At 39.9% G+C, this 12295-nt stretch overlaps 1 protein-coding gene and 1 long non-coding RNA gene across 3 annotated transcripts; one reads left to right on the top strand and one right to left on the bottom strand.

The window, feature by feature from the left end:
• Window positions 1-1175: 1175 nt before the first annotated feature.
• LOC115599381 lies at window positions 1176-2794 on the bottom strand. Its single transcript, XR_003988373.1, has 3 exons — window positions 2760-2794; window positions 1981-2019; window positions 1176-1248 (listed from the first exon to the last, which is right to left on the bottom strand). It is a non-coding gene; the product is annotated as an uncharacterized LOC115599381 (long non-coding RNA).
• On the top strand, window positions 2754-10394 carry RNFT1 (ring finger protein, transmembrane 1). 2 transcript variants are annotated; one of them, XM_030462652.1, is made up of 9 exons: window positions 2754-2856; window positions 5373-5790; window positions 6117-6193; window positions 6776-6876; window positions 7339-7492; window positions 8021-8179; window positions 8780-8845; window positions 9110-9211; window positions 9420-10394. In XM_030462652.1, exons 2-9 carry the CDS (start codon window positions 5415-5417, stop codon window positions 9552-9554), a joined length of 1170 nt encoding a protein of 389 aa, XP_030318512.1. In that variant the 5' UTR covers window positions 2754-2856; window positions 5373-5414; the 3' UTR covers window positions 9555-10394. The 2 variants fall into 2 exon arrangements, with proteins under 2 accessions (XP_030318512.1, XP_030318514.1); XM_030462654.1 differs by lacking the exon at window positions 2754-2856 and adding an exon at window positions 5143-5290 and having other exon boundaries at window positions 9420-9554.
• Window positions 10395-12295: the final 1901 nt, after the last annotated feature.

Below are 12295 nucleotides of genomic sequence, written 5' to 3'. Positions count from 1 at the left end.
GAATTCTTTGCCAGTCTGCCTGACAAAGCTGAGATGATCAGAATTCCACAGTGAACTGCAGGCTCCTCTGCCATCACTCCACTGAGGAGTCTGCAAACCAGGTCTTTATTCTTCACTGCTTTCAATATGGGAGCACAGGATCTGCTTTCTCCTTCTCAGAATTCAAAGTGATGTAAAGGATGTCCAATTGCAGGAGCTCGTTTAATAAATCAATCCATAAATGAGCAGTTAAAACTCAGGGAGCATTGAAACTTTAAAGGTCTTTAAAGCCTCAGGGCAAGATTTTCAACTCCTTCAAGCAATATAAAGTCAGCCCCCTTAATTTTGCAGAAGTGTTCCAGTAATATTTTTTGTAGAATTAAGACAAGACAAAGCCTTTGAGTGTTCAGGACATTCTGCTATTTTACAGATTTTCTTTTTTACAGATTTTTTTTCCTTTTCTTGCAAGGAAACAAGTTTTTTTATCATTAACTACAGTTCCTTTCCATGTACCCAAGATCTGTTCCTTTAAATTTCACCAAAGATGTCTGCTAAACATCTGATTTTCAAGGACAAGTTCTTCCCACACCTTCTGATGGAAAACAGTGATACTGCAGTTTATTAGGAGGAAGAAAAGATGAAGATTGTAATCCCTAAAATTGTTCTAGGCAGGAAGACTTCTGCAGAGCTCCTTAAGGAATCAGGACTGGGATACAAACCACTTTATGTATAAAACAACTTCTCAGCAACTTTTACTACAGAATAACTGTTTAAAAGGGAAGTTCTGATCTGCCAGGGCATCACCAGCAGAGTTCCACAAGGATCAGTGTTCAACTATTGTCTCATGCATTTAACAACCACAAGAAAAGCAAGAATAAAGTGATGAAATCTGCTGATAGCATCGAGGAGGTACCACCTAGACCTTGGAGGATAAGTCTGGGATACTTATATCTGAGTGTATATATATACACATCCACTTGAAAACATGTTTGGATGCTGATTCAGCTGTCTGTATGAACTTTATGGGCATTTGAGGAGGAGAGTCCAAAATAGATTGGTAAATTTATTATTAGGTCTTACATGTGTGCAATATCCATGGAAAAATGTTTCCAGTTTTATGTTAATAATCTCTGAAATCTGTCTTGTGTCAGGAGTTACCAAATCCAAAGGTCATCAATAGCACCATGAAAACATACCTGTTAAATAACATCCCTGGATAGTTGCAAACCTCCTAATGAGCTGTGAATTGGAGATAAATCAGCAAGTGACCTGCATGAGCAAACATAACTGATCAGTATGATGCCATGAATTAATTTCTTATTTTCCATTCATATAGCAGTGAGAAACAGTTTGAGAACAACTTCAATTTAAAACTGCATTTGTACCTTTAGTGCATTTTACAGTTACAAAAAAGGAACAGCTGAATGAAGCTTTTATATTTATATATTCACAAGCAAGGTACAGAAGGCAAGCACAATTTTCAAACATAAAATACTATTTAAAAATATAAGATTTACAATTGCTCTTCCTGATTTGAGAATCAAATTAAGGTTTTTGCACATTGTCCTTCATAATCCAAACACTATGGAAATGACAGAGCAGAGACTAAGAGAATGAACACGGCATAGCATCAGCCTGATACAAGAGTTGTGTGTTATCCTTGGAAAGATGGGTGTATGGCCACATAACTCTTAAGAATGCTTCCAGATGAGCATCTGAAATCTGCATTGGTGCTGCCACTGAGCAGTATTGTGATAATTAAGCAGAAGGGCTATACAAATTAGAAGGTCTTAATTCAGAGGGCCTACAGGAACAGAATTGTGGGTTTGTTCAATACTTGTGTATCTGTAGTAACTACCCCAGGTTACTTCCAGTACATCAGCCACAGCCCAAGTGAAAACACAGAGGCCTCGAATTTCCAGTCAAGAAATTCTAGATACAGATTCCAAAAAAGATCACAAAAGCAGACCAGAACGTTGAGGATGCCTCCTTAAAACCTACCTCCAACAGAAACACAGATGGGTCCAGTGTTTTCAGCTTCTTCCTCAAGTATAAAAGAGAAGGTTCATGGTTAGATAGTGTTAGCACCAGGCCACTCATCTGATGTCTAAGTGCCCACCCTTCCCTTCTCCCAGGGTTACAGACCCCACAACATTTCTGCACTTAACATTTTGAATTAAAAGAGTATTTCAGTTTTAATTCACCGACTTTCACAACTGCTCAGCTATGAGGCACCAGTTTCAATGCGAGCCGCATACCTAAACACTTTTTTAGAAAAATATCTGAGCCAAGGAAAACAGATGCCACTTCTGGATGCAAACTAATTTATTCAAGAGCACATTTTGAAAGAAAGCCCCGTATCCATTTAATTTCAAGCTTCCCTTAAGAGCTGCAGCAGCATTAACTAGGGCAGCATTTTCCTCAGGTTTCCTAGGAGGCAAAGCCCATTTCCAGACAGCAGGACCTCACCGCCCCCAAGAAGGAATGATACGGCAGCACATGTAAATATTTGCATATATATTTTTTAATTTCCTTCGTTATGACTGCCTTCCCGGCTTCATTTTGATTGAAGCCTTAAATAAAAAGCAGCGGGAACAACTGCCCACCCCTCTACCCCCCCAACTTGGCGGGCTCGGCCCGCGGCATGAGGCGCGTCCCCCTCACGGCTTCCTGACGGGGCGAAGGCCTGGGTGAGCCGCGGCCGCTCGTTGCCAAAGCAACACCCGGGGCCTTCCTCCTCCTCCTCCCCTCACGGCTCCTCCTCTTCCTCTCCCACCCACTCGGTCTCGGCGGCAGCGATGGAGGCGCCGGGCGGCCGCGGCCTGGGCAGCAACAGCGGCAGCGGCGGAGGGCGGGAGGCGGCGGCCGCTTTATGAGGTACGGCCGGCGGGGGAGGGCGGGAAAGGGGCTTCCGGACGCCTCTCCCCCTCAGAGCCCTGGGTGGGGAGGGAAGGAAGGAAGGAAGGAAGAAGGGACGCGCCTCCAAGATCACCCCTGCCCCTCACCGGGGGTTCTGAAGAGAGCGAGCAATCCCCCTTCTCCCTCCCGCCTCAGGGGGTGACGGCCCCGGGGAGAGGCGCGGGTGAGGCCGCGGTGCCCGGCGGGAGCCGCCTCCTCCTTCTCCTTCTCCTCAAGTGTCGGGGTGGCAGCGCGCAGGAGGTGGTGGTGGGGAACTTTGGAAAAAAGAGACTTTCTCGAAGGTCTTGCTTTATTTTTCGAAGGGAAAGACCTTCCGGAAGGCGTCCGGTGCCTGCGGATCTTTGAGGCTTTGAAATCTGGTTTAGTGAACGCGAGTTATTCGAAAGTTTGTTGGGCAGAGCGCCAACACAATACGATCGCGTTGTGGTGTTTTGGGTTTTTTTTTTCCTAAACGCCGAACTGTCAGGTTTTTTGTAGAGTCGGGCCTTAAATGACACACTGAGGAGGGTTCATGCGTTTAGTTTCTTTATTCCCTCACCCCTTTTAAAAGCAGCATTGGTGGCCTGATCCTGCTTGTACACGTCAAGACTGCCTCCAGTTTATTTGCTTTATTCATGTGCATAAAGTTACAAAACGTGAATTTTGGGTGAAGCATGATGTCATCTCTGGCCAACAAAAAGACACTAGTAGCAGCAGCATTGCTAATTGGTAGTAAGTTACTCTACTGCAATATTAACTAAAATGCAATTTACTGATCTCCATCTAAAGGCCAAAGGATTCCAGGTTTGTGCAAATGATATGTTAAGAATTTATTGCAGGGCTAAAGCAGTTCTGCTTTAACCTTTTTGTATCCCCAGTGACACCACCTCTTTATATATGCTCAACTTTGGAAAAAAAAATCAAAGAGGAAATCTGGAAGAGTTTTAATTACTGGAAAAGGATTATAATGAAATTCCCAATGTTTTAATAATATGATTTGAAAGTGACAAATATTGTGCCAAATCTGGCTTCAAAGCATTCTCCACACCTGTCCAGGGAAGTAGATTTAAGACTTCTCAATAGATTTTATCAATGTCTGACACATAAATGAAAAACTGCCCTGGAAGATGCCTAGAGGAACAAAATAAAACCTCATTTGGGGTGGTCTCACTGTTAGGTGACTGGTTTTTGTCTTTTTTTTTTTTTTATTTATTCACCTAGACCATATGGTTGAGGCTCTTGTAAACGCCTCTTACAAAATGGTTCTGCTCGCTTACCCAGACAGGATAATCTTGTTAATCTCATAATGGGCCTCAGTTCTGGGCATGCACTGGCTTTTGACTAGACTTGTCTGAACAAATACTTACCATTTTATGGATGCATGTAAATGTAGACTTTGCTTCCTTCCTTTGCTTGGCCTGCTCCTGTTACTATTTTTGCAAAATTACACAGCAGCTCTAGGATCTCTTCTGCTCAGCAACTTCTGCTGTTCTGATTAACACTGAAGCAGCTTCAGATTTTATTAAGACAGCAGGTTCACGACAGGCTGGAAAATCTGCACGTGAATGAAAGGATGTCATTTAATATGGCACATGGAAAGCTGCCCTGTGGAAAAGAGGGTGCAAACCTGTGTGGCAGATGAAGTAATTTGACAACGCTATGATTTAGCAGCAGTTCAAGATTTATTAACAGTGTGAGGTGGATCAACAGGTTGAATTTTACTAGCACTTAATAATTTACCAGTTTAAGTGTGTGATTCAGTAGAGGGCGTTATAATTAAATGAGCGACTTAATTACAGATTGAAGAATGACAAGATTCAAACTAACTTACTATGGGGTATCCTAAATCAATATATACAGAGATATACGCAGATGTATAAACACAAAACACAGATATGTGGATTCAGTGACAGACAGACACAAAAAGTCATGAAGGCAAAAGTATCATTAAAACAGAGGTAGAAAAGTGGCTGGAAGAAGCATGTGTGTAGTTAGCTCAAAGGGTCTTGATTTAGGTCCAAGATACTTACTTGACTTTGGTCAGTACTTTTTCCACTGTGGCCACAATCCTTGTCAAATGATCCTGGCAACTTTCAGAGTGGACTTGTGATCCAGGCAGAAGGGGTCTCAGGAATGTTTAAAAGGAGTGCCAGGTGGGGTTAGGGGATGCCTCATCCTCCCAGCTCGCTGTACAAGAAGGTTTGTTCCAGGCTACTGCACTTGGAAGCACAGCAAGAAGAATGCTGGGCCCACTGCCCTGGTAATTAAAGGAAGAACAATGCTGGATGATGGTGAATGCAGCTGGGGAAGGGGGTCTGGACCATCACAGCCCACCCTGCTGGCTTTCAGAGTGGAGACAGACTGGATCTCTAGAATCTTTACTTCATGCAGGCAGTCACCAGTACAATCCGTGGTATTTTTGTGTAGAGTTTTTTGCTGTTTTGGTTTTTTTTTCCCCTCTTCCTTCGAGCCTGACTTTTCATATTTCACTCTAGGAGACAAAATAGCAAGGATCTGGACCAGAAAAATACCCCACCATGCAACCAAGCTGCAGTCATCTCCACAGCATCCCAGGGAGTGGTGATGAGTCTTCATCTTCTCAGAGCACCCACGCAGCGAGGCTGTCAGGAGAGAGCTCGGGCCATCCTGGGGGAGATGTTCGCATCCAGCTCAGCTCTGCTGGGGGAGAAGTCAGAGAAAATGCCACTTCCCGGCACTCCCGGCCCGGTTCCCAAAGTCGTTCACACGGCCACGCCCACAGGGAAGCCGGGGGAGCTGAGGATTCCACTCCAGATTCGGAAGAACAGGGCGGGAGTTCCCTCTCAGAGCTCAAATACCTCCTCCAGTGGCTGCACAAAAGTCTGCCCTACATCTTGATCCTGTGTGTCAAATTGATCATGCAGCATATAATTGGTAGAGTATAACAAAATAAGGTCTGAGGGAACAGACCCTCCTCTCCCCCCAAAGAGATCTACTCATAACCATGCCTGAAATATAACCCAGTCTCTTTTTAGCTTTATTTTTATTTGCTTTATACATCAGAAAGAGATTTATTAAGCTACATTTAAGTGGCTTCTGTTTCCTTTGCTGGCATATGTACAATGTACTTAATTATTCTGGCTTGATAGTCTAAGCTATTAATTGTAATTACAAAGACAAATTAGAAGTGGCTTTTTTTTTTAACCCACTTTAGTATATTTTTTTTTCCTTGTGTATAACTGACCCTTTTTTCCTAACAGGCATTTCTCTTGGAATTGGGCTGCTAACAACTTACATGTATGCAAACAAAAGCATAGTAAATCAGGTTTTTCTAAGAGTAAGTATCACCCAACACAACACAACTCTAAGTTAACCAACACCTTTATGCATCAGTTTTTGAAAGAAATGTGAATAGATGTAGTTTTAGTTGACAAATAACATGAAGTATGATAGATTTCAACTGAAGTCTTAATGCTGCTGTAGAACTGCTCAGATAGGTAGGGTCTGCAAAATTCAAAGTAGGGTATTTCCCCCTCTGACTTTGAATATCAGAATCACTTCAACTGCTAAGAGCTTTTTGGAGTTTATGGAAGAAATTCTAAACTATATTTGTGGAATCAAACAGCAGCTGACAGTTTAAATTTTCAGTTTCCCCTATTCACTTCCAAAGGAAAAATTTGTTGTTTCTTTAGAGTTGGGTGGGATTTAGTTGTTTTTAGAAAAAAAACTTGATACACCTAGAAATCATTATGATGAAAACATTGAAATTACTGCCTCACCATTCCACTGAGTTCTATTTTATGAAACCACTGAAATCCCTCTAGTAGCAATTCTTCAGGTACAGCAAACACAGTGCTATGCAGATAAACTGAAGATGCTGAGATAAGGACAATAGAATTTCTTAACAATTACCTTACAGGAACGGTGCTCCAAGTTGCAGTGTGCTTGGTTACTCTTATACCTAACTGGATCATCTCTCCTCCTGTATTACACCTTTCATTCTCAGTCACTATATTATAGGTAAGTAGAAAAATATCTCTTCTCACCCAATTTACTGCCACTCCTCTACCATGGGGCATGCAGCTAGGTTTGGTTCTTAGCTGTAACCCTACCACCTTGCCCTCAGAATACTGAATATGTGGCATTTTGGGGCTCCTTGGAGTTTGACACTCATTTATTTCTTTCTCCTCACCATTCTGTACTTTGGTCTTGGCTGTAACTTACTCAGAGGCTGAGGTGGGAAAGAAAGCCTGGTCCCTAGAGGATGGGGGATTTGATGAAGATACAGGAAGAAAGGTTCAAAAGCTTAAAGTTTTCCAGAAATCATTAATGATCAATTTAGAATAAAGAGTTTGTTTTCTTAGCAACAACTTTCTGCTATGTAAACAGGTTTATTTTTTAATTAAAAGTGACACGTTAATCTCTGGTTCTGCCTAACTCTTCCTAGGGTGCTCCAGTAACTTCTGATAATTCTTTTTGTAGCTTAATCTTCTTAAACCCTACTGTGGATTTTATGAACTTCTGGGAGGTGCTTTGGATTGTGGGAGTCACAGACTTTATTCTGAAATTCCTCTTCATGGGCTTCAAGTGCTTTATTCTCTTGGTGCCTTCTGTTATAATGTCCTTTAAATCGAAGGTAAGAAAACAAATTATATTTTTGCTGCTTTCCAAGATTCTTTTGTGGTCAAATTTGTAAATTATTAAACTCTACCCAGAGAAAAGCCTTTTTAATTACAAGTTTATTTCTGTCTCTAAATGGAAGGATGAAGAAACCTTTTCTGCAATGTAAGAATGTGTATACAGGCAGTTAGCAGAGAACAGCTGATGCACAGCGACTTTTTTTTATTATTTTCCTTTTTTTAGGTAACTTTTAATGCTTGTGAAGTTAAGTCTGATAGAATTAAGCAGACATCTGACAAAGCCATGGTATTTTAGCCTATTAATTTGACTTTCTACAGTGCAACCATTAATTGTGTTACTGGTACTTGTACAGCTGTGAGACTCATCATCTGCTCTTCATTCTTTGTCATGCTTCGTATTTAGTTTAGCTTCAGCATAATACAGGAGGAAATTACTCAAAAGAATAACAATGCTTCTTTTTCTCTCTATTTTAAACATCTTTTGTGTTTTAAATCTTGAGCCATTCTTTGCATGTCTTGCTTAGGGCTACTGGTACATGCTGTTAGAAGAACTCTGCCAGTATTACCGTATGTTTGTCCCCATCCCAGTTTGGTTCCGTTATCTTATTGGCTATGGGGAGCTGGACAATGTATTAGGATGGACCCTTGGGATATTACTGGCCCTTCTCTACCTCATCCTAAAAGTATGTAAGCTTTACATTCCTCTCAAAATATTTTATATTATCACTAGAGAGTTAGAGTCATGCACACGAACACCTTCGTGAAAGTTCCTCTCTGTTTAAACTGACTGGGAAGTTGATGCTTCAGTTTAGCAGATACAGCCTTCCAAAACTGATAGGAAAACTGGCTCAGGACACTTAGACTTTTTTTTTTTTTCCCTGCACCTGTTCTGGGAATGGATCAGGGCTGCATAGCAAAGTATACTGTTACTGTATGTCCCCTCACATCAGACACTGATCAGACTGTTACCAGACACTGAAGAGTATCTGGTTTTTAAGTTCATAAAATATATATAATATAATTTTAAGTTCATAAAATTAAAGGTAAATGAATGGCTAAAAAGAACAGACACCTGCTGGGAAGGAAACTTCAGGCTAAATTTTTACTCTGGTTACAGATAAGCAACTAAAATAAGGTTGTTCTGAACTACAGATTTTTGCTTATGTTCCTTCCAGCATCAAACAATGAGACTTCTAGTGTTGGAATCTGTAAAAAAACTGGGAAGGTTTCCAGTTCACAGAGCAAAATACTAATTGTAACTCAGGTTCTCTTTCTCATTTCAGCTTCTGAGCTTTTTTGGACAATGGAGAAACTTCAGGCAGGTCTTACGGATCTTTTGTACACGACCAGTGAGTACTGAATTCTCTTAAACTATATTAAAATACTTAAAAAAATACTTTATTCCTATGTTACTTTGTATGGTACTGGCAACAATCATTTTTACAGTAAACCCTGTCTACTTATTCTCCAATTTCACAATCTGAATACACTGACTACATGATTACACTGTTATCTGAACAACAGAAAAAAAAACCACCAAAAAATCAAATATATTGTTTTGGCTTTCCTTTTGCCCAGAAACTAATACCTCCTGAAACCACCTTGTTTTACAGCACTATGGGGTGACAGCTAGCAAGAGACAGTGTTCTGAATCAGATGATATTTGTTCAATCTGCCAAGCTGAATTTCAGAAGCCTATTCTGCTTATCTGTCAGGTAATGCACGTGATCAGAATTAATTCTTTGGCAACTTAAGAATATTTTTAACAACTGGTAAACAAAGCAACCAAGTTAATTAGTGAGTGTATGTCTTCTGATTATTTTTAGAAGTCAGGCTGTGCAAATAATAATAATATTTATATAATATAGCATCTTGTAAATGGAAGAGCTTAGAAGCTCTAAGTTCTCGTTCTTCTCATTACAGCACATATTTTGTGAAGAATGCATCTCTTTATGGTTTAATAGAGAAAAAACATGTCCACTCTGCAGAACTGTTATTTCAGACCATGTTAACAAGTGGAAGGATGGAGCCACATCTATGCATCTACAGATTTTCTAAAGCATGTCAAACAACTTGGTTTACAGTTTGTTCAAGCTAAGGTTTTTCAGTTCACTGTAGATTAAATTGTAGGTGGCACAAGGAATGCATTTCCAGATTCTAGATATGCTTCTGTGAAATGTTCCAGTATCTGAAACAGTGCAGAAAATGTTCACTTGACCTTCTTAAGTATAGGAAAGTTTTCAGAGTGAATGCAAAAAAGGCAGCATTGCTGCTTTTGTGATTGTTGTAGGAAACGAGTCCTTGAAAAATGCTGCATTGCCTCTTGCAGCACCTTCTTAATTCAACATTTTACTCCAAAGTTTAAAGAGAGTTACAGAGTGTACTAAATCAAATTTATCTTTCTAACATGACTCAACCCAGAAGGTGAACCTACCAATTTTATCACGATTATGAGCAAATTTTATACTCTGGACTACAGTGAGAACTAGAGCTACTTGTCAAACTTGTCATAAAGGTCCTTTAATGCCAGCCCAATAGATGAGAGCAGCCAGCTCCTTATTCATGCACTATTCAGCAACTATTTCTCACTGTTATCTGGAGATAAGCCACAAGAATAAGATGTTTCCCCTTTAGGTTCTTGTAAACTTCTACCAGATCTTTGGCTTGATACATAAACCAACCAGTGATGTTAGTTTTTTACTTAGCATTTTATAAAGTTGGTATTTTTAAAACAAATCTGTAATACTATTTTTTTGTCATAACAGGAACCAGATTTTCTTACAGGGGAGAATCTATTTTATATTATATTTGCAATTTGTAGTATGCATAAAAATCAGAGAGAATAAATGCATTAAAATCTATTTGTTTGGTGCATGTTGAATAAAGAAACAAGATCCATTACTGTTTCAGTATTAACTTACCTGTAAGCCTGTAACAACAGCTCACTGCCAGGTAGACTTTTCCTCTTAAACTGATGTCTCTGAAAAACAAAAAACCTCCAATTTATTAATGAGTAGTTTCTATGCTAATTACAGAATTAACTTACACACGATCTCACTTTTTTCCTGCTTATCTTTTTTCACCTTGCTTGTCAGATAATTCTAAAAAACCCACTCGAGTTACAGCAAAGCTACATTGAAATGCCATTCCCATGAGCTTGTCATCACTGAGTACATTTGGAAACATCTTAATTAGGGAAAAACCAAAATAAAAAAGTTAATCACTTACCTGGTGAATGCTGTAGCAACTCAAATGGCCAGGCAGAGGGACTGAGCACTATGAAGTGGCAGCTGACACAGCCAGATCTATAGGGCTGCCAGGGCATCTAGGAGAGGGCCCTTAAAGATACAATTAAAAGTGTAATATTAGTAAAACTTGGGATTCTGAAGATTCAAGCTAGGAGGTATCAATTTATGTTCAACCTGGGTTTTGCTCTAGCATGCTGTACATTTACTAAGTCTATTTCTTTCTGAAGTTTACTGCAGTTCAGAGTAAATGTGCCCTATAATTGTAGCTGAGTGACTGAGGAAGAAGATTCCAACCTAAAGAACACAGGCAAAAGCATCTAAGTCTGTAATTGGAAACTTAGAGGAGTAGAAGAGGTTCTTCTCATGGAAGCCTTTCCCAGCAGGTGAGGTGCTTTGGAAGATGTGCAGTATTTCTAACTTCCCTCAGCAGGTAGTTCAGTACCTGAGACAGGTACTGTGCATTGAGTAATGACTGCATCAAGGATGTATACAAAGCCATCATTATTACTAAGAAACATGAAACTAATTTACAAGTATTAAAAAACAAACACCCCAACACCATAACTTGACAGTCTCACGTGGCCTGTGAAGCCCCCCCAAATGTTTTATGGCAGTGTTGGTGCTTTTAAGTCAACCCTGGGGTGTTGTTGATCCCTTTGGTGTTTATAGTAACAACACCTTACTAGCATGAGGGTGGATGTTGCTCAGAGACAGGACCAGGGAACAATCTGGCATTTACTCTCTCTCCCTGATGATGATTTTTTTGTTTTCTTTAAAGCTATTAAATATTATACAATCACAGTAATATTACCATTTATTAGGGAAAAAAAAAGCAGTAAGAATATATTTTGATCAACCAATTTAGATTTATGCTTCATAAATTAAGCAAATCATTGTCATCTTAATTACAGAGAGGAAAAAAAAAGTAACTTACATGCAGGAATTGTGTCCTTTCTGATCCACTTGTCAGCATCATGCTATCCAGTTGCAGCTCTTCCTTACCAAGCCCAATCAGGGAAGCTGCTCAGCTTTCCACACACACAGACACCCAGCACATGTCTGACCCTGCAGGAAACAGAACAGTGAAGATGATGGCACATGGCAATCAGTAGCCACTCTTTAAAAGCCCCAGCCCCTCAGTGATGGTATCAGACTGATCAGCAGCTGTCAGGTCCTTCAAGTTCCTCCTCCTTCCTTCCCCTTTAAAGCTGCCAGGAAAAGCAGTGATTTAGATCCACAGTTGTACTTTACCCACTTCTTTAATGAAAATTAGGTCATTTGGATTAGCATATGTTTAAATTTGCATTTAAATATATGGGAATATGGGATATATGGGAATAACAATTATATTCCCATCTATTTTATTCAGTAGTTGAGGATATTTAGTTCCAGTAAACTCTGGAGTTTCAGTAAACATCTGAAAGATGAAAAAACAGAATAAGGATTACCTTGATTTCTGTTAATGTGGCTCAAGTTTGTTTCTTGAAGACAGCTACAAAGCCAAGTTAATCTAGAAGAGAACAATCTGTAGAATATATAGGAACTGTATAC

This window comes from Calypte anna, chromosome 19 (assembly GCF_003957555.1).
Source record: "Calypte anna isolate BGI_N300 chromosome 19, bCalAnn1_v1.p, whole genome shotgun sequence".
Taxonomy (NCBI): domain Eukaryota; kingdom Metazoa; phylum Chordata; class Aves; order Apodiformes; family Trochilidae; genus Calypte; species Calypte anna.
Note: the sequence above shows the minus strand (reverse complement) of the source record. Positions and strands in the feature narration are given on the sequence as shown.